Here is a 27,158-nt window from a genome sequence, read left to right as displayed (position 1 = left end):
TTTTGCATCCACTACAGATCTTTTCTAGCCATAACCTTGCAAAGAAAAAATCCTTATAAAATATGATTTTAAAAGGACTTTAAAAAGCACTTACTAAACAAACAAACAAAAGCTTCCCTTGCTACCTTCAGGTTGTATTAGCATTAAATTTTCTGCTTAAAAACAGTGGAGGGGAAGAGAAATAGTAATGTTACTTACTATTCATGATTGTTCAGAGTACCCAAGGAGGTGTTGTTTAAACTAAAAAAGAGATTTCTTTCATTCTGCCTTCTCCCAAACCACTTCCTATAGGGTAGGAATGACTGCTTGATGTTCCTACTACTGAGAGAGCAGGGGGCTGCTCTGATGGGTGCAAAGCCTGTGAATATTTACCAGGTAGGAGTTCTACAACATACAAGGGAGCTCATCATCAGTCAAGGTTACTTCTGGTTTAAGCAATCAGTTCAATGGACTTTAGTATTGTTATACAATTGTAACCAGAAGTCCTCTGGGAGTTTGAACCATGCTGTTGGGCTCTCACAAGTAATTTGTGAGGAATCTCTCCCCTCAGGATTCTGCTTTAGTCAGTAATGTGAGACAGCTGTGAGTTTTGTTTGGGAGAGAGGATCTCCCAGTGGCCAGAGCCCAGGCCGTGCTCTAATCATCTCTCACTATGTTATCTTCTTTAGCTTCTCTTCAGAACAAGTAGACACCTCAAAATCACTTTTAACTTTCTCATCAAGGTCATACTGTAGGTTTGTAATTTTGTTTCTCCATATGAAACATTGACCACAGCTGCTTTACTGCTCTTTCTGCAACTGCAGTTCCATTGACTCTGCATTTGCCCTCTCCAGATGAGATCCTGATCCAGCAAAATCAATGAAAGCTTTGACACTGACTTCTGCTGGACCTAGGCTTCAACCAATAGCCTCTGGCTGTTGTTAAACCTGTATTTTAACCTATTTCTGATTTCAGGTTTTTTTCACAGCACTATTCTTCCAACTGCTCAGCAATGCACACGTCTAACAGCATACCTGAGATCTTATTTCTCTTTACATCAAGGAGATTATTAGAAAATGGCTGCAGCATTCACCTTCCCTCAGTCAACTTCATACAGCTGTGACCCATAATTTCTAAGACAAATAATCTCAAACTGAAAGGATGTGATTCTGGGTTAACAGGGGCAAAAATAAAGCTGTGGTCAAATGAAAAGGAAACTTCAGGGGATTTTGTATTTTAAAATTGATTAAGCATTTGCACACAGAGACCCACTGAAGTCCTAGAACTGGGCAGATTGGTCAGAATTGACCCTAACAGCCCTCTCCCAAAACTATTGTACTTTAGCTCATCCCTACTGGTAATGGTAGCTGTAAAACAAAGAATGCTTGAGGACACCACGTGGTGGTTGTCTGGGAAAGGAAATTTGGTTCAAAAGCACTACCACAGTCCCAGTCTGCAGGTCTTAGGTGCTCAGAAGCTGGCAACAGCCCATCCCACAGTGATTCTCTGTGCCAGGTCAAGCTCTGCAATGTGTTGTTATTAGTGAGGTGAACTGTGTGAAATTCTGAGGCAGTCTAAACCAGGAGTCCACCACACCACCCACCCTCCTGCCCTCAATCTGTTTTCTTTCCAATGGAAATCTGGAAGCATGGTAGGGAGGAGAGGGAAGAGAGGGCAGACAATGACACACGCAGGCCGCATCCTGACAAACAAGCAGCATGTGACTGCAGTGCACACCTGGGCCTCCAAGCTGGAAAACAGCCCCAGGCCTCATAGTTCAGATGCACCTTTACGCCTCACAAGCTGTTTTGAGCAGGAAATTGCCCTGTGGCTGTCTATGAAGCCCAAATAACTGGCTGTGAAAGACCCACACCATCTTTCATGGGCATGCTGCTGTGCTGCCGCATCGACAAACTCACAGGGGGAATTGGGCATGTGGTTTCTCTTACTGTCATAAGGAAACTTCCTTGGCTCAGATCTGCAGTGACCTCCAGACCTTGCTGGACAAGGCACCCTGCTGCAGGAAATTCTGAGGTAGAGGCTGGTACAAGCAAAGGCAAATGTAACAGTTACTGCAGGAAAGCAAGCTGGTGCTTATTACTGTGACACCACTTGCAATCCCGTGTAGACTAAAGGCCAGACTGGGAAGAGGATTCATTCTGCAAGGTGCCCAGCAAACCCAGAGTGACCTCCACCCTTGCAGTTGTAAGCTGGGCTCAGGTAAAGGAAAACCTCCAAAGCTGCAGCATTTACTTGTTCACTTTTTTGTTTTTGCTATGAATTGTTTAAAGATCAAAGAACTGGAAAATAGATCTGAAAAGAATGTGGCTCAGGCCTACAAATTATGATTTATAGAGTAGATCAGATTTTGGGAGTGATGCAGACAATGAAAAACAACTCTAGACAAGAAGGAGAGAGGTAAGAAATGAATTTTAGGTGATCGGGACTCTGGATCAGGTTATTAAGAGGAGTCTTCAGGCATACGCATGACACCAGAGATTGCATTCTCTCTTGAGACCAAATAGAAGCCTCTATGCAGACAAGAAGGAAAAAGTACTCCTATCAGAGCTCTGTAAATAAAGAAATGTCAGTAAAGGTTCAGTTGTTAAAATAATTTCCCAATGCAGAGGACAAAATACTTTTTACAGGGTGGTCTATTACTTTTTTCAGTGACAACCCTATCCTCTCAGTTACAAATTATTACTAAGCTTTTCAATAATAGCTATGTTGGAGGCACATATCCATTTAACATTTGGAATTTTTCACATATAATTCCCTTATGAATGGGAAATGTGTGTTTAAGATTACTAAATGAATAGAGACAAATCCTGCCCTTTGAAAATTTGATGTAAAGTATCTGCCCTAATATAGATTTACACTTGTAGTTAAATCAGAGTAAATGAGAACAAACTTCAGCCTCATGATATTCAGCACAGTGGTAGGAATGCAACACAAGAAAGGGTTACTTTCTACTTTCTAACTGCTTGCAGGATTTAAGGCAGATAAATAAATAATAATAAGCCTCTGTTTCTGAAAGCAGATATTCAGTCTACCCAAAGCACCATCCAAGTCATTAAAGGATTCCCAGGTGCCAGCATTTGGAAAGGGTATTATCTATTCAAACAGTTTAGGCAGAGGTCTCTGCTGCTCTCTCTCCTGGGTCATCTCAGATTTCCTCAATCTCTGCCTGGAGCTGAGCTGAGGCAGGAAAGAAAAACTGGAAATTTCAGAGGAGTAACATTTTCTCCTGAATTAGACAGAACATATTTTCCAGTCTTGCAGTAAAAATGAGGAAACCCCTCCTTTGTTAGTGCAGCTGCAAGGCTGCCTGGGTGAGGGCCACACACTGCATGTGGAGGAACAGCCTCTGCAGCAGATGCTGGGCAAAGAACCCTCTTTTCCACCCCTTTTTTGATATAATTTACCTGGCTCATCTCTATTACTGGGAATAGAAACCACATATAAATGTCAGCACAATGCAGCTAGGTTTTTGAAACAAAGTAACTCAGCAGCAGGTGGAAAAGCGAATTCGCACAAAGGCAAAAGGCTTGCTGAGGAGATGGCTGAGCTTTGCTGGCAAGAGTCAGTGCCCCAAAGATGGGGATGCAAACACCTCCTGCATGTTTGATGCTTGGAGGACACAGACAGTTATATGAAGCTGCACACCCCACCTGAGCTTGTCTCAGGCTCCTGTACATTTCAAAGATTAAAAGACATAAGCAGGTGCCTTAGACTGAGTATAAATTTCATGTTTAGAGGTATTTTCTGAGGGAAAAAAACCTGTTGAAAATGGCAATCACTATAGAAAGTGACACTGAGAAAAGGCCAGTGATCTCCAGCTATCTGGCAAAGAGAGACATGCAGATGACTCCAACAGGAATAAGCTCTGCCTGGATAAAAACCAAGACTACTACAAGGAGAATATTTTCTGGAAACCTTATCTTTAATTAATGAGATCTGCCCCTTGAATCATTCTGATCCCAGAGCTCCCCTGCATGCACTTCCTTACTTTTGCTCTGGGCTCTCAGGTGCTGGGCCAGAAACACCCATCCCATCATCAGCTTGCCACATACATCAGGCATCACCCCAGTCTTCGTTGCTTTTTTGCTTAAACACTTTAGAGAGATTCTGCCTGGAGCCACCTGAAAGCTTCAGACTTGTTGAGCTCTCTTCCAAGGACAAGTTGATTAAACCTTGTTACACCAAGACTGTGGTTACTGCTGGCTGCTGATTCATTCCACTCTGTGATGTGCAGTCTTGGTCATGGCTCTGAAAAGCCTAAATCAGCCAGGTCCCTGCATTATAAGGCATGCTCTTCTACCATTTTGCTTTAGCAACTGCAGCTTGTAGAGTTGAGCATCAGTCCTGAAAATTGAACTTATAAAAACCAGGGAATGTTATCAGCAGGTTGCTTCCAGGGAATCACCAAAACAATTTAGCAATCTTCCATGCACTTCCCATCCTTGTAGGACGTCTGAAAAACCCTGTATTAGTTATTTGTAAATACATTAAATCCTAGGCCGAGACACTAAAATGATGGGCTGGATAATACCTACACCAATGTGGATAACACCTATACCAATGCATTAAATCCTCCTGAAGCCTAACCACAGTCAGAACTACACTGACATAGCAATTTCTCCCTGTGCTGTCTGTCTTTCCCAGGATTCCTCAACAGCATCTTCCTGCTCAGGCTGTCAGCAGTCCAACTGGCAGCCTGGTATGTGCAAAGTCACAGCGCTACATCTCACCCCTCTGGGTACCTGAAAAACAACCAAGACAGACATGTGTGCTCAGCTGTCAGCTAGAAGTATCACAGCAACATCACAACTCGAGTGATGCCCAGGCAGGATGATGTTATCAGCACATAGGTTTTTCTTAGCCCAGTAAACTCTACCTGCCCCCTGTGCCAAGAGCAGTCAGTATGATAGATGCTATTAGGGGAGTGATGAAAAGCATGAAACAAACCTTAAAGACATAGAAAATTTCATGTCACAAAATGACAAAGCTTTTTGGCTCTTGTGCTTGTCTTTTCCTGAGTAAGGCAGGATAACCACTTTTTTTGGGCATATTGCCTGCCCAGGATTATGCGAAAGAGAATCTCCAGGGAAGGCTTGTGACAGTCATCCTGCAGATTTTCTCTGTATCTCAGCACATCTGCTCCTATCCTGACCTACTAGCCAAATTTCTTGCTGAGTTGTTACTGAGAATGATATTGCAGGCATTCCAGAAGTGGAGGAGTCCAGCTCACAGCACACACTGCATTTTCACCCCCTCCTCTCTGTGTCTCCCCATGACTGCACAAAGCTAGCTCAGGACCCACTAATGGAGAAAATGGCATTGGTCCTGGACAAGCCAAAAGACCCACACTTTTCCTTTGAACAGTGTGCAGTCAAGGTATTTCCAGCATTTTTCCATGTTTAGTACAATCTCCAAGACAGAGGAAAGTGTCTGCACTATATCAGGTAGGGACATTCCTGATCCCTTCTGTTGCTATTAAACAGCCACTTGGCTCTAGTTCCTTGATTTTTATGCTCAGCATAGCTCAAGGCTTCACTTTGCAGTTCCTGAAGTTTGTTCAGCTGTTTGTCATCTTCAGTCTCCTCCCCTTCTTACAAGCAGCCATCTATCTTTCCTTCCTTATTGAGAAAAACCCCATACTTTCCTCTCTGGCTTACTATCTTTTACTATCCTTAGCAGTAATGACTTACAAGCAGGAAAATTATTCAAAGCTGAAATGTTTGTGAAGTCAGAGACAGTCTGAAATTTTGAGATGATCTGAAGGAAAATTAGATTTTATATTCAACACACCTGGGAGGAATAATGCTTATCCATTTTTTGCTGCATCAGAACCAACTGCAGATTTGTCCCCACAAAAAAGCAGGTGATGCATAGCACTATACCTTGTGATCAGTGCCAGCCCAATGGATGCCCAGGACAGTGCAATAGTTGCTCTGCAAGGGGATTTTGAGGACAGCCTTATTAATCTGTACCAGCAGAAATGGAAGTGACATAGCTATTTTTCTTTCTTTGGAGATGAGGTATACTAGAGGACATGTAGGAAGATGAGTTCACTTCACACATCACTAAAAGTGTTTTCAAATGTTTTGTGAAAGGTGTGCAAGCATCCAGAGCCACTGTGCACACAGCAGCAACTCACACATATTTAAAGATGCTCAGTTCTGCAAGCTTTGCTACTTTGCCTGGGATGAGTGGAAGGGAGCCTGAGACCATTTTCTCCCCCAAAAGGATGCCAGCCCTGAAGCGTGAAGCTGGGAGAAGCAGAAGCTGTTTGGCACACAGGTATGTGTATGTTCTGTGCAAAGGCAGGAGAACTCAGTTCTCTGATGGGAGCTGCTGGGCTGTGGACCTTCCCTTGCTGAAGCAGGTGTCTCAGAAATGCCACCTAGCCAGCTGCCAGCTGAATGATGCCTGGTGCCTCTCTTCCCTCCTGTCTGCCCAGTGCTGAGCAGCTCCTTGTTTCAGCCTGGGATGGCAAGGAATGGGAGAAACTGCTTTCGAACTGTTTAATAACAGTGATGGTAACCTTTGACCTTACTGAATAGCAGCGCTTTTGACCTTTCATTTGTTAAATAATGCAACCACTTACTTCCCGATCCTTATCGGTGTTTAGTAATTGGGGTCAAGACAAAGGGGAGCAGAGTTACCCACCAGACTTTACTGAACCAGGAAGAATTTCCTTAAGCTATAGATATTATTTTTGATAATCTTCAGTCAGGGCAGGCAAAGACTAGAGACTAGGTGGTTTGGAAGATCCATAACAGGCTAAAGAGCCTCTCAGCTGTTAGCATCTGGTTTGAATCCAGCTGTGGTTGACAGTGGCAGAAATTCATTATGATCTTGGGTTGCCTCTCTGACTCATGTGAAATGAGTCTGGCTTGCAGTTCTGCTGTTCACCGGACAATCATAGCCCTAACATAAAATACTAACACACACTCCTAGAGAAATCAGTGATTAAATGAGTCTACAAAGCCTGAAAATTCCTATTCCATTGAGCAAATCAGGCACAGGTAGGTGGCAGCGTGGACAAAAAGTCTGCGGTCGCTCCTGCGTGTTCTGCCTGATTCCCATCAAAGAGAAGGTGGTTAATCTTCAGGAATCTGAGTTGCCTTTTGTACAGGGTAAGTAAGGCTAATGGGTCAGCTTGTGTGCTGTACAGCCCATTAAACATCTCACTTGACAAAAAATCAGGTGACAACTGTTACAGGCAGCGGTCCCAGGATCAGTGTTTTCCTTAGAAGTGAACAGGAAACGGATGAAAAAGAAAGAATTTATGACTTTACAATGGATTTAAATGTAAGTGCATGCACATATTTATTTATATAACACACATATATAAAAGCTTAAATTTCCTGAAGACGTCAAACAGAAATTCTATTTGTCTAAGCAGCTGCACAATCTCATTACTTATTTATTGTATTTTGTGTTAAGCCAGATGGCAAGATTTTTAGGGCAGGAGCTGTTTCCTGGCTGTCTGTGATTCAGCAAAATGAGCTGCCAAAGAGCAATCCAAATGCTGTAATTTATAAATAAGCCATTTATTTATAGAGGTACATGAGATAGATAAGATCACAGAATCATGGAATGTTAAGGGATTGGAATGGACCTTAAAGCTCATCTAGTTCCAACACCCTCTGCTATGGGCAGGGGCACCTCCCACTAGACTGGGCTGCTCAAGGCCTTACCCAACCCTATGCAACACTGCCAGGGTTGAGGCTTCCACAGCCTCCCTGGGCAACCTGTTCCAGTGTCTCACCATGCTCACAGTAAAGAATTTCTTCCTAATATCTAACCTAAATTCCCTTTCTTTCAGTTTGTACCTGACACTCCTTATCCTATCACTACAGTTCCAGATGAAGAGTTCCTCTCTGGCTTCCCTTTTGGTAGTGGAAGGTTGCTCTAAAACCTTCTCCAAGCTGAAAAGTCCAAACTTTCTCAGCCTGTCTTCTTCGGGAAGGTGCTTCAGTCCTCTTATCAATTTCATGGCGCTCCTCAGGATCTGTAAGAGTGACATTGTAAGCAGTGAGCTTCAGAAGGGGTTATTTTTCCCTGTTGTCCATGTAAGAAATAAAGCAAATTGAGCCCTTTGAGGTATTCCGGTGAAGGCACAATGCAATTGTATGCCCACCTGATTTTGGACTTGGCTTTGGATTTAGGCCTCCTGAAACTGAGGAACACAGCGCAGGCAGACACCCATAGCCGCATCCTTTTTGGGATGCTGCTCGCCAGGGTCTCTGTGTCCCGGGCGGGGCGGGCTGAGCCCGGCACCTCCGGCGCCGCCCGCCTCGTCCGTGGCTGCGGCGGCGGAAGCGCGGGCTGACCCCGGCCGGGCGGGCGGGCCGCGGTCTCCCGGCAACGGGGACGCGGAGCCCATGGAGGCGCTGTCGCTGCCCGCGGCGCTGTCGCTGGTGGCGGGCGGCGGCGCGGGGCTCAGCCCGGAGCTGCGGGCGGCGCTGGGCGCCTCGCTGCCGCTGCTGCAGCGCGACTACCGCTTCGAGCGGGTCTGGTTCTGGGGCTGCATCCAGGGCGTGCGCGGCGCCTACTACATCGCCCAGGGGCTGGGCCCCGACCGCGCCGCGCCGCGCAGCCGCCTGTACAGGTGCGGGGCCGCCCCGGGGAGAGGGACCGGCCGGGCCGCTCTGGGGCCGTGCGAGGCGGGCGGTGCTGTCCGGATCCGGGGAGGGAGTCTCAGGGAATGCCCTCACGGGCCTGGCGAAGTTGCCTCGAGCCCTGTTCTTTACCGGGCTCGGCCCTGAGTCGTGCTTGTCGTTGGCAGCTTGAACTGCTTGGACTGGAGCCTCCTGACGCCAGCCACCGAGGAGATGCTTGCACTGGCTGAGGAGGTGAAGGGCCGCTTTCAGGGGGATCCTTCTTTTGAGTACAGCTTGGCTGAGATAAACCCAGAAGCTGCCGCAAGACTGGTTCAGAGTGGTAAGGAGGTAAATACAGCAAAACGTTTTTGAACTCTTTTCACTACATTTGTGCCCCTCACACTGCGCAGGTGGTGGCTTCTCCTCGCTAGTAGTGAACAGCATGAGCGTGTGGTCAGGCAAAGGATACACAATTTCCTCTTGATTAGAGCACAGTGCTTGTAACACCAAGGTTGCTTATAACCAAGATTGCTTATAAGCAAGTGCTTATAACACCAAGGTTGCAGTTTCAATCACTGTATGGGCTGTTCACCTAAGAGTTGAATTTGATGATCCTTATGGGTCCCTGCCAGCTCAGAACATTCTGCAACTGTCTGTAATTCCTCGCTGTCATTGTGTAGCAACAGCTTCTTGATTGAACTGCTGCTTCAGTTTTTGCTGGAGTTCAACAGGCCTCAGAAATAGTAAATATGCTTTATAATGCACAACTGGTATAGATCGTCACTGCGGTTTCTGAAGTTTTAATTGTAACTGCAGGCAGCATGCTTTATAAATGAATATGTAAGTCATAAGTAGGTGAATTGAGAGGGAGGAAAGAACAAATGAAGGTATGGATAGTTAGATCTCTGGTGAGTCTAAACTGTCTGCTTCTAACCGTGTTTCCTGCCCTATGTTATGAATGTCTTTTGAGGTCCTCTTAGTGCCATTGGACTCCAAGATGATAAGTCCATTGTGTCACCTCAAGTTCATTTTCAGAAATGAAAGCAAGGAAAGCCCTGCCTTTAAGATTTCCCTATTTTTCTCTAAAGCCCGTGATGAAGGAGGAGGCCCGCCTCATTGCTACGATAGAACAGATAGACAGAGCAGTTGGTATCGTCCCCCGGGGGGCATTTGTGAAGACTCCTCTTGGGTCTGTGCATGAAAACAGACACTTTGAAGGTAAATTCTGATTGTCTTTATCAGGATCAACTGTACTTTGATCATAAAGGCTGTAAATTAAGATGACTTTCTCTAACTGATATTTTGATTTCAGTTGGGTTTTTTTCCCCTTGGATAAGACGAAAAGGGAGGAGAAAATCCAATGCCACTAATGTTCAGGTGTATGAAGGTGGGAAAAGAGTCAGTAATAGTTCTGAGTCATATAACTGAATAATTTGTCTGTATAAACTGTAGTTCATGGCAGTTTTTAGCAATTGCAGAAGTGGCGAATTGTCCATTTAGATATAGGATATGACCAAATGGGCACAGAAAGTTGTCCTCAAGTCGGTACCCATTGGTTATCTGGGGCTGCAGTCAGTATGGTCTCCAATGCACAGCATCAGGGAGTGCTGACCCCTGTTTCTGACAAGCCTTCTGTGGAGTCTATTAGAGAAAGATTGTGATTCTGTTCTGGGCTGTGGGCATTAGAGAAATAATGTTATACTCGATAGTGTAATAAGTGTTACCCTAGTTCATTCATGTATGTAGTAATGTTCCCCAATGGCTGTTCGCAGGTCTGTCTTTGGTGGAGGCAAAAAAGTTAAGTTCCTATTTCCATTTCACTGAGCCGACTGACCTGAAGAATAAAACCCTGATGGAAAAGGCTGACCTGGACCCATCCACCGACTTTCTAAATTCTCTGGAGCATGATATCCCACAAGGCAAAGGTAGTAAAATCAACAGATGCAATGAGAGGGAGGGCAATAGGGAAGTTTGAGTAGCCTTGGAAACACTGAGGGGACTGGTGTGGGTTACTGCAGAGGTGGTATGAGAAGCTTCTGTGACTCTGTAAAGGAATTTTATCCTTTACTAAATATTGTCTTTACTTCCTGTTTTAAGCAATTCTAAATGCTTAAAATGGAAAGATCTAAGTGTACCAGGGCTGTCACATCCTCTCAACACATCTGGTCATACTCTGCCTCAGTGCCATATTCCCTCCTGACTCCTGTAAAGCCTGTGACAACTGCTGACCCTATTGGGAGAGATAACTCCACCAGTGATAGAGAGAATTTATGTGGTTTGAAGTATTTCACACCTCTTGTTCCACCCAGTATTTCTCTTCTTTATCTAAATGGGCTCTCATTAACACCAAGCTGATATCTCGAAGAGGGTGAATTCAAATGTTCCTTGGATAAACTTTGTTGGAATAGTCTGCACTGTGGCAGGATTATACACCATGAAAGGAGAAAAAAATACAGGCATACTGGATTGTATCTTCAGTTTACATCTCTGCTGTTCTGCTGGACAGCTGCAAATATATTTAAAGTCTCTTCCAGAGATCTCTCTGGCAAGACATTTCTCTAAAGAGATGGGAGCGGCTTGTTATTTGTTTCTGTCTGGCTTTGCTGATTTGGTGCAGTTTTTTGGATTGGACCAAGTGTTTTCATGTCCTCTGTTTAGGGAGATTCTAGGGAAACAATTCAAACTTAGATTTTTTATTTTATTCCTGTCGAGGAGTAGTAGGATAGGATACTAGGTGACTGTGTCAGATGGAATTGAGTGGATGGACAGTGAATTGCCAGTGTTGTAAATAGCTTTTGAGATTCTCTCTCCTTCCCTTCCTCTCCTTACTCCCTCCTCTCAGTCATCCCTTTGGCAAAAAAAGAACTGAGAATGTGAGCTCCTGCCTGAATTCTGAACATTTTTGACAGAGCATAAACCGCTAAAATCTAAACAACTCTTCAGCTTACCGGGAGTGTCCTTATGCAGCCGTTTTCCAGAGGTGTAGTCTGGACAGACTGCACATTTTTATATATACTGGCTCATTGAGGTGGCCCTTTTGACTCAAAGCAGAATTGCAAGAGGGATTAGATCCTAGATAGCTCCTAAGAAAATTTTAGCTGCAGTTTTGTATGGTAGTTCGGGTTTTGCTACTGTTTGCCTTCCCACTGCTCCCTCCTCTTTTTTCCTCCCTCCCTCGTGGTAGGGAGACACACCATGTGTTAGATATGAAGATGGTGGCTTTGTTATAGTCTTCAAATCAAATTCAACTTGTAGCTGTATTTTACCTGGTAGCAGATAGAAAGTGGGGCTCAACTGTGCCACTGTTGTGATGGTGTTCCTCTGGCAGATTGATGTCTGTGTAAGCATGAACCTTTAGCCCCTTCCTGGGTGGATGTTGCTGCTAGTGTAGATTTCAGTATCCTTGAAAAAGTTGCCTCTGAAAGACTACCTGAGTTAAAGTGCAGCTGAGTGCTTCTTAATGCAAGAGAAGATTCTTCATGGTGCCTGTGCAGCTCTGCCTGCTCTGTCCTGAATTCGGGGATAAGGTGAAGGAGGTGAGACAGGAATTGGTTACAGGATCATCAAGGCATGTAGCCTCTGTAATTACATTCTATCACATGCAGATAGGAGCTCTGACATTAAAGAAAGATCAACCCAGCCTCCTTTAACAAGCATTCAGTTTGCCTAAAAGTACTGGTTGCTTGTGAAAATGTAGGGGGGGGGGGGAACCAGGACAGACACAGGCTTTCTGCTGATTTTATCAGCATGGCTTTGCCAGATTCACTCCTGGTTGTGAGATACTCAAACTCTGGTTGTCAGATTACGTTCCTTGAGCTCTGACAGTGCATGTTGGTCCTGACAGAAAAGAAAAAGTAGACAGTGCTTTTTCTATTTTCTGACATGTTCATAGCTATAGCAAATCCCCTCATTTTGACCTGAAGTTTTTCTTGCCTTTCCTGGTTAGATCCTGTCTTGAACAGTTATTGTCAAAGCAGAAGTAGGAATTCTCAAATTTATTGCATTTAGAATTGTGAATGAAGCTAGAATTGTCTCTTTTCTCAAGAAATACATAAGAAGTGATTTGGGACTAAGTGACATTGGAGTGACGCACCCAGCCTGCATTGGCTAAATTCCCCTAGCATCTTAAAAGACCTAAAGAACAGAACTGAGAGATTAAGGGCTGATTTTAACCTATCTAAAAGTAACAACCCTGTTGGAATAGTTTTCTCTATTAACTGGAGACAGCATCTGTGATGGCTGTCAAGGGGGTTACTGTCATGAGATATATGGTGTGTCATTATAGGAGAGCAGAGGTGTCTTACAGAATGGAAAGTTGGAGGCAGAGAGAACATTTTATATGACAGCTGAGAGGTGGGAAGAAAGGAAGTTAAAACTGGGTTGAATAAAGGCAACAATGGTAAAAGCAGAGTTTAGTGCAAAATTGGAAAACCTGGAGTTTTGTAACAAAACTATCTGCCATTCTTATCTTTACCAGTGATATCTGTGGTGTTTGCAGGTTCCAGATTCTGTCTGTGTGTCTGTCAGGTTATCTGTGCACTTTAAAAGTTCAGAATATGTTGCTACTCCTCCTTTAATCATTTTTTTTATTTCTTGATGTCTCAGCTCCCACAGACAAGTGACTGACTTAGCTTTTTTTTTTAAAAAAAAGGCACATTTAAAAATTATTCTAGAGGAAAGTGGGAAATGAGAACCTTGTCTCAATAGCATGAACATGGAGGGGTTTTGATACAGATCTTCTGTCACCACAGTATCAGATCAAGTAATGCTTAATCCTGATCCAAATGGCCAGCTGGCCAGAACGTTGCATGCTGGGATCTGTAGGTTTTGCTGGCCATATGTCTGCATTAAAGATAAGCTTGTTTGCTCTAGTCTAAGCAGACAATCTGCTCAACTTTATGCACAATTAGATGTGGCCTTTCAGCTGCTTGCACATTGCCAGAGTTGTCCTTTCTGCTGCATGGAGTTTGGAACCCTGGACATAGTATTTCAGGAACTAGGGCTGTGGCAGTTTTACATCTGCTTGTAGATAATAGAATGGCAAAGGAAATAGCAATAATTCCTAGCATGCCTACAGCATTTTCACTTGATGACTTAATGTTGTGAAGATATGAAATAATAGACACATTTCAGGCACTGATAATAATGGGGGAAGTGAAAATGGAGGGGAAGGTTGATCTCCGTGTGACCTGGTATCAGATCAGACTGTGCCCCTTTCTGCAAGGATAAAGAAAGGGGATGAGTGAAAGCCTGAGGTAGGAGTGTAGAATGGAAAGCTTGGAAAGAAGTGAGACAAGGGATGCAGAATTCAGGTCTTTGGCACTTTCAAACTATTGCAATTCAGAAAAGCAATAACTTGACTCTGAGGGTTTGTTACAGATTACTGAATCAGATCACTTTGATATGGAGATAAGGGACACCAACAGAACACTGCTAAAAACTGATGTAGGCAGGGAGGCATGTCTAGATAGGAAAAGATATGAGTGGAAATAGGATTTATATGAGAAGACTTTCTTCAAAAGTCATGACCCCCAGTCAGTAAACAGCTGCTTTTGGCTGAAAACCTACCACAGTTCACTTGTAGATTAAGAGTAGAAATTAGAATAAAAAAAGACGTATAAAAGAAATGCAGAAGGTTTGGAATGATTAATGATTGATATAAATTGGAATTTATAATAAGTAGAGAATGACAAAAGGAGCCAGAATAACTAGAGTAGTCTGTGACAATAGTAAGGCAGATATTTTTTTAAACTATATTGAGAAGAAAAGAAAGCACAGTAAAGGTACTGGAAACTGTCACTAAATGGTGATGGTAAAAAGACTGATAAGCATGTGGAAGGGCAGAAGAGCTCGATTTTTTTCTGTTTTCTTTTTGGAAAGAATATGGACTTGTATCAAGCAAAGACAATGAAATACTGTTTCAGACAGTTTTCAGACTGTTTGCTAAGGGAGGGTAGAGTTAAACAACATTTACTGTGGATCAAAAACATGAAACAGGCAGAGTCAGATCAGTTACTTCTGAAATCATTATCTCAGGAGACTTGTGGCATAATAATCTTTAATAAATCCTGGCATTGCAGAATTATTCCCCTAAATTTAATCTTCCTTAGCAGCTGTGATTCAGAATTCAGTGAATGGGTGTTTTTCTGGGAGAGGTCAGAAAGGGACCAGTGCCAATATTGATATCCTTCAACTTATTTATAAATGTTCTAAAAGTAAAGGGTTGGTGGAGAGACAAATAATGACAAGGCAGGATGGATAGAGACATCTGGAAAACTGGGCTTACTTAAATACAGTACATTTTGGTGTACATACCTGCAAAGTCACATGAGGAAAGTAAGGAATGTAAGTCAGAATTTGGGAATTGTATTCTAGAAACTGTGGCTCTGAAAGGAAATCCAGGCACAACCCGCTGAACATCAGCTCTGAGGCTGATGCTGAGACTTAAAAGGGTAACTTGATCTGCAGATACATAAACAAGGGCGTAGCAACTAGGAACAGGGGGTGACTTTACTTTTGCATATACTGTTAGTGGAATCATAACTGGATTACTGCACATTGAAAAACTGGAGAGTTGCAGAAAAGAGTCACAAAATTATTCAAGGGCTGGTGAGAGACATAAACAGTTCAATCTGTTTATCTCAAGGAAAAGCCTGTGAGAATGGCTGTATTACACTGTGTAAATACTCCATGGAGTTTAAGTATTAGGTACTGAAGAACTATTTATTATAGCAGAGAAAGGCATAACAGGAATCAGCAGCTAAAAATTATATCCAGAACTAAAATGAACAATGAGATCCAATTTCTAAGAGTGAAAAGATTACCAGTTAGCAAGGGTAATGGATGAGCCTATGTCTCTTGGTATCTTAACATCACGCTGGATGTCTTCCTGGGAACTGTGTTTCAGTCAAATGCAAATACAAGTTGATAGTCCCAGGTATGTGTAAGTGACTTCAGTTTAATGGGCAGTGGTTTGTAGGAGTCCAGATTCTTGGCATGCCTGGCCATAAACTTGATGGCAGCCGTGGAGGGTGATGGTCAGCTTGGACTTCTTCATTGTCAGTGACAGTAACTCAAAGGTGACAATGGGTTCCAAGTGCAAGTCAGCTCATTTCAGCTGGCATTGCTTTCTGAACTATGATATGTGAGGGCCCAAAAGAGGGCTGAGGAGATTCCTGACTTACTGCCATTGTTGATCTGTATTGCTGGGAGGGATTTTATAGCTTCAGTCCAAATGGGTATACAGTGACAGGATGAGACAGTGAGTCTTGTCTATTTGCCATTTTAAGATGAAGGTAGGGTAGAAGAAGTGCCTAGACAGAAGATCATTCCAGCTCCTTTACCATTTGACTGTGGAGAAAGTGACAGCCACTTGGATTGTAGCTTTTTCTTCACCCAAAAGTGCAGTGGTTTTGGAGCACTCCTTGTACAGCATTACAGACAAAGAGATTTGTGGCCATTTCTTTGGCTGAAAACTTTGAGCACGAGCTTTTCTGTAAGCTTGCTGAGCAGTGGCCTCGGTTAGAACAGTAACCTCCTGTCATCTGAGGTTCATTAGCACGGTCTTTATCGGTTTAGCAAAAGCTGGTGCCTAATGGGTCCTTGAAGATGGAGGGGCTGCCTTTCTAAGTGGGAGATAGTTTCCGTGGCTGCTCTCAAGGGCCATTTTGGTAGCCCCATCATGGCTGTCCCAAAAGTCAGGGTGCAGGAAGGAAGAAGGCACGACCCTGCTTTATCTCTGTACATTAACACAGCTAATTAACTTGCTTTCGATCCCCCTCCCCCCTCCCTCCTCCCTTCAAGGCGATTAATCCCCTATCAGCCTCGGTCTCCAGCCATTTGAAGAGTCTGTGTCTGCAGAGGTATTTACAGCCCCCAGCCAGCCACCAGAGGCAAGGGCCCTTTATCAGGGCTCTAAGACAAATGGCTGCCTATCTCCCTAGTGGCCTTGCAAAATCCAGCGAAGTGCTATGCTGTGCTGGCCACCTACTTTCACCCAGCCTCCCTTCTCCACTAACATTTCACAGATGTGACCTGAGCCCTCCCCTTTCATTGCTTAACAATAAGCAGCACCTCCCCAGCTCTGTGGAAGCCGAGAGCAAGAGCACTTTACTCCTTAGCCTGCCAAGAGCCACACGGGGACAAGGCTTTTCAAGCTGTCTCACTGAAATCCAAACTAAAAGACTCATAATAAATGAGAGGCAGTACTTGATGTTTGCAAGGACAAAAAGAGGTAGAGAAAATGTAGACTGAAATACCTAGCATGGCTCACAGCTATCCTCATTCCTCATTAGGAGATGTGATCCTTAGGCTTGGTGAATGTGTGAAACTGAGCTACAGAATCCCATGGAGTTACCTGACAATAATACAAGTAGTTTTGACAAACAAGCTTTAAAATACAGTGTTAGAGAATGAGAAAACTAGATGAGTGTGCATCAGAACATCGTAGGATTTCTGATCTGAAAATCGAACCCAGTAGCTCGCTTAGTGGATTGTTAGTAAAGGCATTGGTACCTGAATTTCCCTGTTCAAACTGAAGTCGGCCGTCCCTAGAAATAATTCCAGGATGACTTTAGCTGCTGCCTTCCAGCAGGGTGCACTATGGTGCCAGCATTGTCAGTGCTGAGCACAGAAAAGGAAACCACGAAAAAGTAAAACGAGAAAGAAAATCACCAAGAGCAGCATCAAATCAAGGAAAAGGTATGTCCTGAGTTTCCAGACTGCGTGTGGCATACTGGCCTCCTGAACTGTAGGTATAGAGAAGATATTCTCTCCCTTTCAAGCTTAGCCAATTTCTGGAATGGTCACTAAGCTTTTCTATGGCTTTCTCAGCATCCTTAGAGATCACATGCATGTGAATGGACATACACAATATATAAGCATGTCCTCTACATTCTTCAAAAATAGGGTCACTCTTAATTTTTACCAGTGATGTGTAGAGGCTGTTAAGGCCATTCCTGCAGTGAACCAAGAAAGTTGCCTGCGAGCAAGACAAGATGCTGTCCCTCCTACAAACTCCTGCCAGCTCAGGAGTTCAAGATCAGACTGGAACCTCTCATGTGGCAGCACGGTAGGAGGGCTCCTGGGCCAGCTAGTATTAGAGCTTCTGACAGGCTGGCCGTGGAAAGGGGCCTGTTTTCCTTGGGCTTTGTGTCTATGGGTAATGAAGCAGCATATTCACTGCTTTTGGGTCCTGGGTCTGTATCACCTCAGGCTCTTGTTTAGTCAGACCTTGGATGAGTTTATACTGGAACAGGGCTGCCCATCAACTGAAAGCTGTGGTGGAGTCCTTCACCCTCCAGACTGCTGTAGGGAAAGAATGAGGACAGAAGCAGAGTTTTTGTAGTAACTTTCCAGGGTTGAAAACGGTTTTATTTAAAGGTTTTTTTTCTCCTCAGTGAAAGAAATCATGACCCACCCTGTCTCTATTTAAGCTCCTGGTTCCTTTGACATAAAAAGGAGATGAACTTCTTGCTAAAATGATGGGAAACGCTGGTAAAGTCTTATAGAACCAGAAGCTGCAGGTTTATCACCACATCAGTCTGCCTTGGCCTAACCTTTTCTCTAGGGAATGATGAAAAATTACTCGTGGGGGAAATCCTAGAACAGTTTGTGTGTCACTGAAGTCAGAACGAGGTCAGCTTTTGCTAGGAGGGATCTGTTTCTGAAGGAGCTCCAAGGAGTGGCAGCTCCTGCCTGTGCCGTCATTGGCATTGGTGCCAGCCCTGTGTGCAGCTTTGCTTTGCTGTTTGCTGCCCATTTGGCCACAGGGCTTTTAAAAGGAAGAAGCCAGTTAGCATAATCTTGTTTTGCTGTACACAAATATCATATGGGTTGCAAATCTGCATGCTGAAGGGGTGTGTGGCAGTGTGTAAAGGGAAAAGGACAAGGGACAGTTCATCTTTGGGTATATTTGTACAGCAGTTATGATGAGCAGAAATAGCTAGGCTATCAGAGGCATTAAAAGATGCTTAGCCTTTAGTGTTCAGAATTAGCACTGCACTGTGCTATGTGGAAATGCTCAGTGTGACATTATTCTCAGAAACTGGTAAACTCTTCCGGTAATTTGGTCCAGAACTCATATCTAGTTTAGTACAAAAACATCAACAGTTTATAATCCGTGCCATCTGTTCCTCATCCCAAGCTTATTTAACTAGCCTTGCTAATTTGATGATGAGGTAAGAATTACAACTGGGGGACTGACAGGGCTTGTGGACTTGCCCCTCCTGCAGGAGAGTAAACTGGATGTGCTCTAATCATTTGGTGGGTTTTGAATCCCAGCATCGACTCCTTTGTGTTTTCTCAGAATTCAGAGATCAATGTGAGGTTCTTTGCCCCTAATCCAGCCCCTGTTCATCATTATCACCTCCTCAAAGTGGCCAGTGCTTTGTTACCAGGAGAGGAAAAATCTTACAAGGTGGCCATAATCTCCTCTGAGAGTCAGACAGATATTCTCCCGTGGGTAAGAAAGTGACAGTGACCAAAAGCTCTAGGGGAAGCAGGCTAGAACAAAGCTGCCCATTGCATCCTTTCATCAAACTGTTAATCTTTCTTTCAAAGACATCACATTTGTTTGGTGACAAAAGCCCCAAAGAAGCTGAATTGAGCCTGAAATCCTGTAGCAAGATTTAGAGGAAGCGTCTTTCATTCAGAGCAGGGAGGGGCGAGAGACTCCTTTTTCTTGCCACCAGCCAATGGGCTCAGAGAAACCCACGAAGGTGACGGATTAATGCAGGGGCTCCCCAGGTAGATGCTACGTGACTCCTGGCACGCTCTAAAAACGTTTCCACAGCGACCAGCTGAACAAGAAATATGGAGTGTGATGAGACCCAGCATAAACTTGTGCTTTGGAAGGAGCTGATTTGCCATTCCAAAAGATTTCTAAATTTACTACAGAAAACCCAAGATTCAGTAGTCTGTACTGTAGTTGTCAGAATACAAATAGCATGGATTTTAATCAATTTTTTTTACTCCTTATAAGTTTTGATTTCATATGGTCTTGCTGTTTCCTCTAGTGCACAGCCCTATTGCAAGTCTTTATTCTAATGCTTTCTGTGCAGTCTACATCTTTCTCTTAATTAGAATATTTTTGTTTCATTTTGATTTGTTTTATCAGGTGGATTTAGGACTAAAGGGCAAACTAACAGGGCTGTAAGGGAGGCTCTAATTTGATGTGTATTACTTCAGTGCTAGCTTTTTCAGTCCCTCCCATCCTCTGGTGCTCATTTATTTCTGTGTATTGTCCCTTCTTTTGTGTTGGCATTGCTAGCTGTGCAGATTCCAGCTGGAAAAATAATGTTATTTCTCTCTAGTATATTTTTCAGCCAGATTATTTCCCCTACCTGACTCACTAAGCAGTAAATAAACACTGTTGTGGTCTCTGTGATGGAAGAATGATGAGGGTGGGAATAAGGGTTTGAGGGTAGAGGCTGCTTCAGCTGGATTAAGCAGCACTGTTGTCAGATGTCTAAATATCATTTAGGCCTGAATTTCATTTTTACTTGGAGGTACCTGAATACCGTGTATCTGGGACAGCACTGCAATCCCTGGGTCTTCCTTGTCAGCAGGAAACAGGTTCTTCAAGTGTAAATAGAAGGCCTGGGCCTGTCAAAATCATTTCTACTGCAGAGGCATCCCCAGTGAGAGAGGATAATGGAGAGGAAAAGCCTCTAAAATATGACCATTTTACTTCGGGTTTTGAGCATGGTGGTATTTGTGTGTCAAGGACATGGCAGACATTAGGACCATGCAAGAACCACTTGGCAGCATCTGACTGTAAGCTGTGCTTTCTTGGCTCTGGAGGCTTTTAAAAATAGTACTGAACCTGCAACCAGTCTGTGTTTTTATTTAATTATTATTAAATAGTTATATGGGGAATTGGAAATATTGACAGCAGTGTTAACATATGGGGTGCAGGTGGTGTGTCAAGCAAATAGAAGAGATTTAGTTTGCAGCCAGTAAGTGGCACGAAGGAGTTTGGGCCCCACATAGGACTGTTTGGATGTGTCCTTATGGCTGGTAGGCTGTGCGTGAAATGTCGGTGCGGCACAATTTATCGAGAGCCAAAGCACAGTGACCTTTCCTTACAGCTGCTCTGGTTTGCAATTTGTCTTTGTTCCCTACAGACAACAAATTAGAAGTAGGAAGCTCTTCCCCATGTAGGATTTTCTGTTGGAGGGAAATGGCAGCTAAATCCCACGGGTGTAGTGAGGCTTTGTCAGCTCTAAGTGCTTGGGGTCATGCAGCCAAGCAGCGGCTGCTTTTGCAGAGGGAAATGGTTATGCTGCCCCTCTCCGGGTGTTAATATTTGTCCTGTGACTCCATACTTCACTCTCACTCAGGACTAACTGCAGCAATAGATGTTGTAACCTGCTCTTGTGGCAGCATAATGTGTTAATGGTAAGTGCAACCACACTGTGGCTGCTTTTCCCTTGAGACATTTCCTCCTTTGAAGAAGAATTGATAATGTCACTTTTATGACCCTCTGTGAGCTTTTGCAATGTGGAGCCTCTCTATCAGGCTGTCTAGCTCTTAAAGCTGTTTCTTCTCAAGCTTGCACTGAAATGAGGCATTGCTGAATCACCTCCAAAGCAGCAGTCTTATGAGAGGTCATACTGCAAGTGGACCAGTTACAGCAGGAAAGTTCTTCTGCAAACAGCCCTCTTGGAAGGGTTTTGTTTAAAAGCTCATGTCTCACGCACCCTCTTGCTTCTGTGGATTACAAGACTCAGCCCATAGCTGAGGCAGACATGGGGGATGAGACAGGGATTTCTATTGGCGACTGGAAAGGAAGAAGAAGCTGAGAAGGAGGTTGACTTTTGAAATTCAGCCCTGGTGTTCTGGCAGCTGTTGAAGGGCCATAAAAAAAGGCAGTGGTTTAACACAGGGTGAGCATCAGGATCTTCAAAGCACTTTCTTGTTTGGGAAAGATGTAAGGAACTCCTCAAAATTCCTGCCTGTGTTTGGAGGGGTGGAGGCTGCAGCCTGATCCAAAGAGGGGATAGGAAGCTCCAGATCTTCATCCAGTGGATACTTTTCCCATGCTCTTTCCTCCCACACAGCAGCTCCCTCCCTTCCCTTCTGGAGCAGCAACAGGCAATACTTTCAGCACAGAAAGCCTGCTTGGCTTTCTTAAGTTTGCTGGGTGCAGCCTAAATATTAACTTGCTCTTTTAAGAAATGTATTTTGAACTTTGGGAACCTCACCAGAGCAGTGTTACTGGTAGGAATCTCTTGTGTGAGAGCAATGAGCAGTTCCCTGCGCCTCAGTGAGCTTTACATGATGTGTGCAGTTAACTCTGTTGCCTGATTTAGAGACAGCACACATGGAGATGCAAGTTAAAATTGGTATTTAAGTCTAAGAAATCCAACCTTAACTTGCTGTCTCCTAGTTTTAGTTGTATTCTCTCCAAGGAAAATAATAATATTTCAAAATCTTTTTTTCCGACAACTTTTATCTAGGAATCTTGGTGTACCTTACAGACTGATGGTTTGAGCTTCCCAGTCTCTCAGTAAGAGACATATTGTCTGACACAGGGACTGCCATGGAATATTCTCAGCCAGTGATGGAAAGGATTTGGACCCAGCTGTCTAATTCTACATTTTTATAGTAATACAGACCTGAAGTTATCTATGTGATGGTTTTACCCCAACAACCATCTGTAATAGCACAGAAGTTTAAAAAACAAAAGAGAGAAAACGAAAAAAAAAGGACAAAAGTAGCATTTAATTTTCATAGTTCTTATTCCTTTTTATATTGCATTATTAAATGCATTTCTAAGACTTTCTCTTAAGGAAGAAAAGGTAGTTTATTTATTTTAAGCCATTATTGCATACTGTTCATTAGTTACTTTCTAGAGTGATTTACAACATCAATATTTCAAACTCTGACAAGAAAGGTGGGCCCTCCCAAAAAAAGCATATAGTTTGAGTATTGTGACATTTGAGCTGTGATAGAAGACAACACAAGTGTCCTGTATCTTTCTGAGAGAACAACTTTCTCCATGTCTCACAAGTTCAAATTTTGTTTTATGCAGCACTTCCTCAAATACAGCTGAGGTATGGGGGAAAAAAAGTAATGAGATAACAGTTTCTAATTTTTTTCCCTTTATGAAAAAGTCTAAAGAACCCAAAGAGGTTCCAGAACTTTAATGTAATCTCTTCGTAAAAGATACACCAGCATTGTGTATCAAATGCAGTTTCTGAATGGGTTTTGTGTACTGCAAAAGTCCAGTCTGGAATGATGATTAGAATGAAAAATTTGATGATTAGAATAGAAAAATGTCTCTAGTGATCCAGTTAGTAGAAGGTGGGAGGTGGCACTGCTGCTCCTCTTTGGTTCTGCAGAATAAAGAGCAGCTCTAGGATTAATCATCATTTTGGCTAAAAACAGGATGCCAGTGAAAATGACATTACAGTTCCAGAGAGCTTCTTGTAAATTTTTCCTGTTCTCAACCTGTGTTGTGCTGGTCCAGATGGGATTGCCCTTACATAACCTGCCTGGTTTTGTTCAGGCCCTCACTTCACAGGAAGGCTTATGCAGCATCAGCAAAACTTTACTGTTCATATTTGTGTAGAACAAAGAGCCAGAGAAGAGCTGGAAAGTATAACAATAATAATTAATATTCCCCAAAGGTCTCACATTTATGAAATGACAAATTCAAACTCTTTGAGAGTTGGCAGCTTGGACAGATGATAGGGAAATGTAGAAACTGTACATCACAGCCTTCAGAGATTTGGCGTGAAAGTGAATGGAGCCATCTTCAATTAATTGTATCTGTCCATTTCTGCCAGGTGTGAAGGTGCAGGGGAAGTTCCTTTGATCAGCAGAGTTAACTGCTGATGAATACTCCGCTGAGCTTGACAAGCCTGTGTGTCACTGGGTAAATGTTCTGAGGAGATCATGGATCCATATACTCTATTGCCCCAGAGCACAGATATGGGCATTTAATGATGTTGAATTTGATTTACTCTACCTCCTCTGTGAATTTATCCAATAAAAAGATGTCTAAATCCAGATACAGTTCCTAAGAGCATTGAAAACCCTGTTTTCCCTCTTACCTTTCCCTGTTGTCATGCTTCAGGCATTTCCTTTTGTTCTGTAAAAATGGTTTGGGGCAGAGGGTTTATCTGTGTAGGTGAACATATATAAAACAAGCTATCACATGTACCCAGGTTGTGAGATGCTTCCAATATGTTGAGAGGCATTAACAAATTAGATAATCCCTAAAGGTTTTCACCACCCAGCAAGGCAAGGCATAGTCCTATTCCTGACAGACTTGCTTCTCAGAGGACCGGTCCTAAATCAAAGACAGTAAGAGTTCCTTATTGAATGATCTTTTTGTCAGAGAAACTTTATCAAAAGTTTACGGCGTGTCATCATCCCCTTCCCCAAAAACCAGTGTGTAAAGCTGCAGCAAGTACCAGCAGTATTTGGAAGAAAGACTTGTAGGTCATTTATACAAATTCAAGCTGAAGAACCATGGGCTGGGAGCAATCATTCAGAGGAGAAATTGAGAGTTACCTGTCGCTATTACATTCAGACCTAGTTGCCTGCTACTTGTTGATCAACGCTCCTGCACATGGTCATGCTACTGTCACTAGCAAATGCTGGAAACTTTTGGAGACAAAGATGAAGAAACTGAAAGCTTGTCCTTTGACAGCAAATGGCTGCACTGCTTCAGTCACTGGATGATCTGCCATGTAGCGAAGTGTTCCTCATCTGGGTTTCCATGCTATCCAAGGGATGGAATTTCTTAAGAACACACTGATCCCCTCAGTCAGGATTTGTAATCCCAGTGGCTGAACCATAATAGGCATTTTTATTCCAGGTATGAAAAATATCCAGGCCAGATTGTGTCCATATGAGTGGTACTGGAGAGACGGGATTGGAGATTAGGGTTGCATTTTATGTGAAACCACTGCTTGTAAAGATATTAGCTCATGTTGTACTTAGGACTTGTGTAAAGAATGTCAAAATGCAAGGAAGGTGGAAAGATGGCACACACCTGTATTGACTGTCTGATATTAAGTAGTCCTCTGCTCTACTGCACCCCTAGTTGTTTGTCTTTAGTGGAAATGTGGAAGAGAGTGAGTTAGAAGTAAGTTCTCCAAAGCAGAAATCTCCTGACTGTGAATGTCTGTTTTGTACTTCTGTCCAGTCTGTCAGGAAGGAGGCAGGTACTCTTGCTGTTCACTGAGTTCCACATTTGCATATGACTGAAAAGGGTGCTTTGAAAGGTAGCATATCAGAGATGACACAAGACTTGCATATTATGGTATAACAAACATGTGGAACTTGCTTCTGAAGGAGGCAGAGGCAACAGTGGTGTCCAAGAAACTTTTGAGAAGTACAGAGATAGCAAGTGAAGAGTTAGGTAACAGGTGAGCAGCACAATTCAACACCTGGTTTTACAATGTTTTGGATTGTATTGTTCCTTTCTGATTCTGTAGCCATATTTCCCCTCAACTTCCCTCCTTCCCTCAGCTACTGTAGTTCCATGAACTGCACGTGAGACAACATCTACTGCCAAGGAGCACACAAGAGCCCAAGGCTGCACGAACATGGATTGCCCAGCTAGCTGCTGCCTCGTGGCTGCCAGGCAGGCCTGACAGCTTGTGCTTCCTTGCAGCTGCTGGCAGACCAAAGCTCCAGGAGCTGCAGTCAGCCCTTGGGCCACATCCCAGGGAGACCTGCTGTAGGAACCTGGGGTGTTAAAGCCCTTCAGCCCTTTGTTGGATGTGACTAAAATTGGCCCAGTCACGAGTGAGTGGGAGCAGGAGGACACACAGCTGACAGCAATCACAGAAGCCCTTCCCCAGGCTAACCGTGACATGAGTAAGCATGAATCATAGCATAAATTGATGAGCCTAAAATTAATGAGCCTAAAATTATCTACAAAGATGAATACTGCCTAAATAGCCCAACACATTATGTGCTTTCTGCTTATTCTGGAATTGGCAGATTTTGGCTTTGGGTACAGATAGGCTGATTGCTTGACTCTAGGCCAATGGTAGCCTGACAGTTCCAACCACATTTTTTTAATTTGGATGGACCTGCTCCTGTTTTTTTTAGATGGAGATTCAGGAGCACCTTTCTTCCCTACACTGTAGCCTCTAGGTATTACTGATTTGGTGCTGAAGTTGGTATTTTCTTCTCCTGGCAGCTCCTTGCCCTCCGGCACTGAATCCAAGCTGATTCTTCAGCCCCCTCCCTCTGGCACAATTCCCAAGCTGTCATGTCAGATGCAAAATAAATACTCAGAGGCTCTGAGCTCCTTGTATCCAGAAGAAACTGCATTTTCACACTGGCTCTGAACCTCTTCTGTGGAGCCAAAACAAAATTAATGTGGAAACTAATCCCTTTGCCCCTACCACGCACATCCTCTTCAACGGTGGAGCCAAGAAGGACTGAAGAGAATTAACCTTTTCCATATATTTCTCAGATAGGAAATACCCTACTTTTCATTCTCTCATTTTTTTCCAGTTGTTGCATCAGAGAAACTAGTCTTCCCTGAAGGAGGAAAGCACCTTCTTTCTCTTCCTACTACTAATGCTAGAAGTTTATTTTAAGGACAAATTTAATTCCTATGCAGGATTGCTATAGCTCATCTTGGCTCTCTACAGCTATTAGCTACACCAAGTAGGTGGCAGAGCTTGTTGGAGTAACTGCTGCCCACTCAGACAGAGCCAAGAATAGCTGCAGCCTCTCCTGGGGATCAGCTATACCAGTCTGGAGCTTGAGGGTCCCTTCCTGTGACGCATACAACATCATCACCATAGCCATGGGAATATGCTACTATGTGAACCCAGACATCTGGAAACGAGGGCAGCCTGCAGTGCTGAACTGACAAAAGGAAAACAGGGCATCGAGGTTTATGTTCTCCCGGACTTCCCTCCTTTCAGGTGTCACAAACCCCAGTGTAACCTTGTGCACTGTTAACTGGTCAGGCAGAACCCATGGCAGCCCTTCTCTCAGCTTAGGTTAACTTGCTGCAGGAGTGCTGCCTCTTTCTCTTTTCCAGTGATTCACTTGCACATCTTCTCACACAGGCTCCTGGAGTATCCAGCTGGAGAAGGGAGGCAGTGTGGTGGTGCTGCGGAGCCTGCTGTGGCTGGGACTGACATTCTACCATGTCCCAATGACCAAGCAATTTGGCTACGTCTACTTTGGCACTGGTGAGAAGAATCTTGATCTGCCCTTCATGCTGTGACTCTTCTATCTGGGGGAAGGACTCAAGAACTAGAAAATATCTACATTTTATACTTAGGAAATTTTGTTTACTGCTTGTTCTAATAAAAATGTGAAACCTCTGCACTTTGAGCAGGATTTTTCTGTGCCTGGATGCTGGCCCTGATTCTTTTCCTAGGACTTCATTGTATGCAATCCTCCCTGACCTCCAGATGGAATTCAGAGAGTCACAGAATATTCTGAGTTGGAAGGGACCCACAAGGCTTGTTGAGTCCAGCTCTTAAGTGAATGGCCTATATGGGGATTGAACACAACCCTGGCGTTATTAGCCCCAAGCTCTCCCTGTAACGTGTCACTGCAGATCTTACAGATAGTGAC

The 27,158-nt window shown here is 43.6% G+C and overlaps 1 protein-coding gene across 1 annotated transcript; it reads left to right on the top strand.

Moving 5' to 3' along the window:
* Nucleotides 1-8,372: 8,372 nt before the first annotated feature.
* RSPH9 (radial spoke head component 9) lies at nucleotides 8,373-26,870 on the top strand. The gene is made up of 5 exons (XM_030945916.1): nucleotides 8,373-8,599; nucleotides 8,777-8,939; nucleotides 9,680-9,809; nucleotides 10,364-10,516; nucleotides 26,642-26,870. The coding sequence occupies exons 1-5, from the start codon at nucleotides 8,373-8,375 to the stop codon at nucleotides 26,800-26,802; spliced, it is 834 nt and encodes a 277-aa protein (XP_030801776.1). The 3' UTR covers nucleotides 26,803-26,870.
* The last annotated feature ends 288 nt before the right edge of the window (nucleotides 26,871-27,158 follow it).

Source organism: Camarhynchus parvulus, chromosome 3 (assembly GCF_901933205.1).
Source record: "Camarhynchus parvulus chromosome 3, STF_HiC, whole genome shotgun sequence".
In the NCBI taxonomy this organism is placed as follows: Eukaryota; Metazoa; Chordata; class Aves; order Passeriformes; family Thraupidae; genus Camarhynchus; species Camarhynchus parvulus.
Note: the sequence above shows the minus strand (reverse complement) of the source record. Positions and strands in the feature narration are given on the sequence as shown.

What these genes read in the sequence shown, in the direction of transcription:
- RSPH9 (XM_030945916.1), top strand. Translation starts at nt 8,373, where the DNA reads ATGGAGGCGCTGTCGCTGCCCGCGGCGCTGTCGCTGGTGGCGGGCGGC. An exon ending in CCGCGCAGCCGCCTGTACAG is followed by an intron (nt 8,600 to 8,776) that starts GTGCGGGGCCGC and finishes TGTCGTTGGCAG; the next exon opens with CTTGAACTGCTTGGACTGGA. An exon ending in TGATATCCCACAAGGCAAAG is followed by an intron (nt 10,517 to 26,641) that starts GTAGTAAAATCA and finishes CTTCTCACACAG; the next exon opens with GCTCCTGGAGTATCCAGCTG.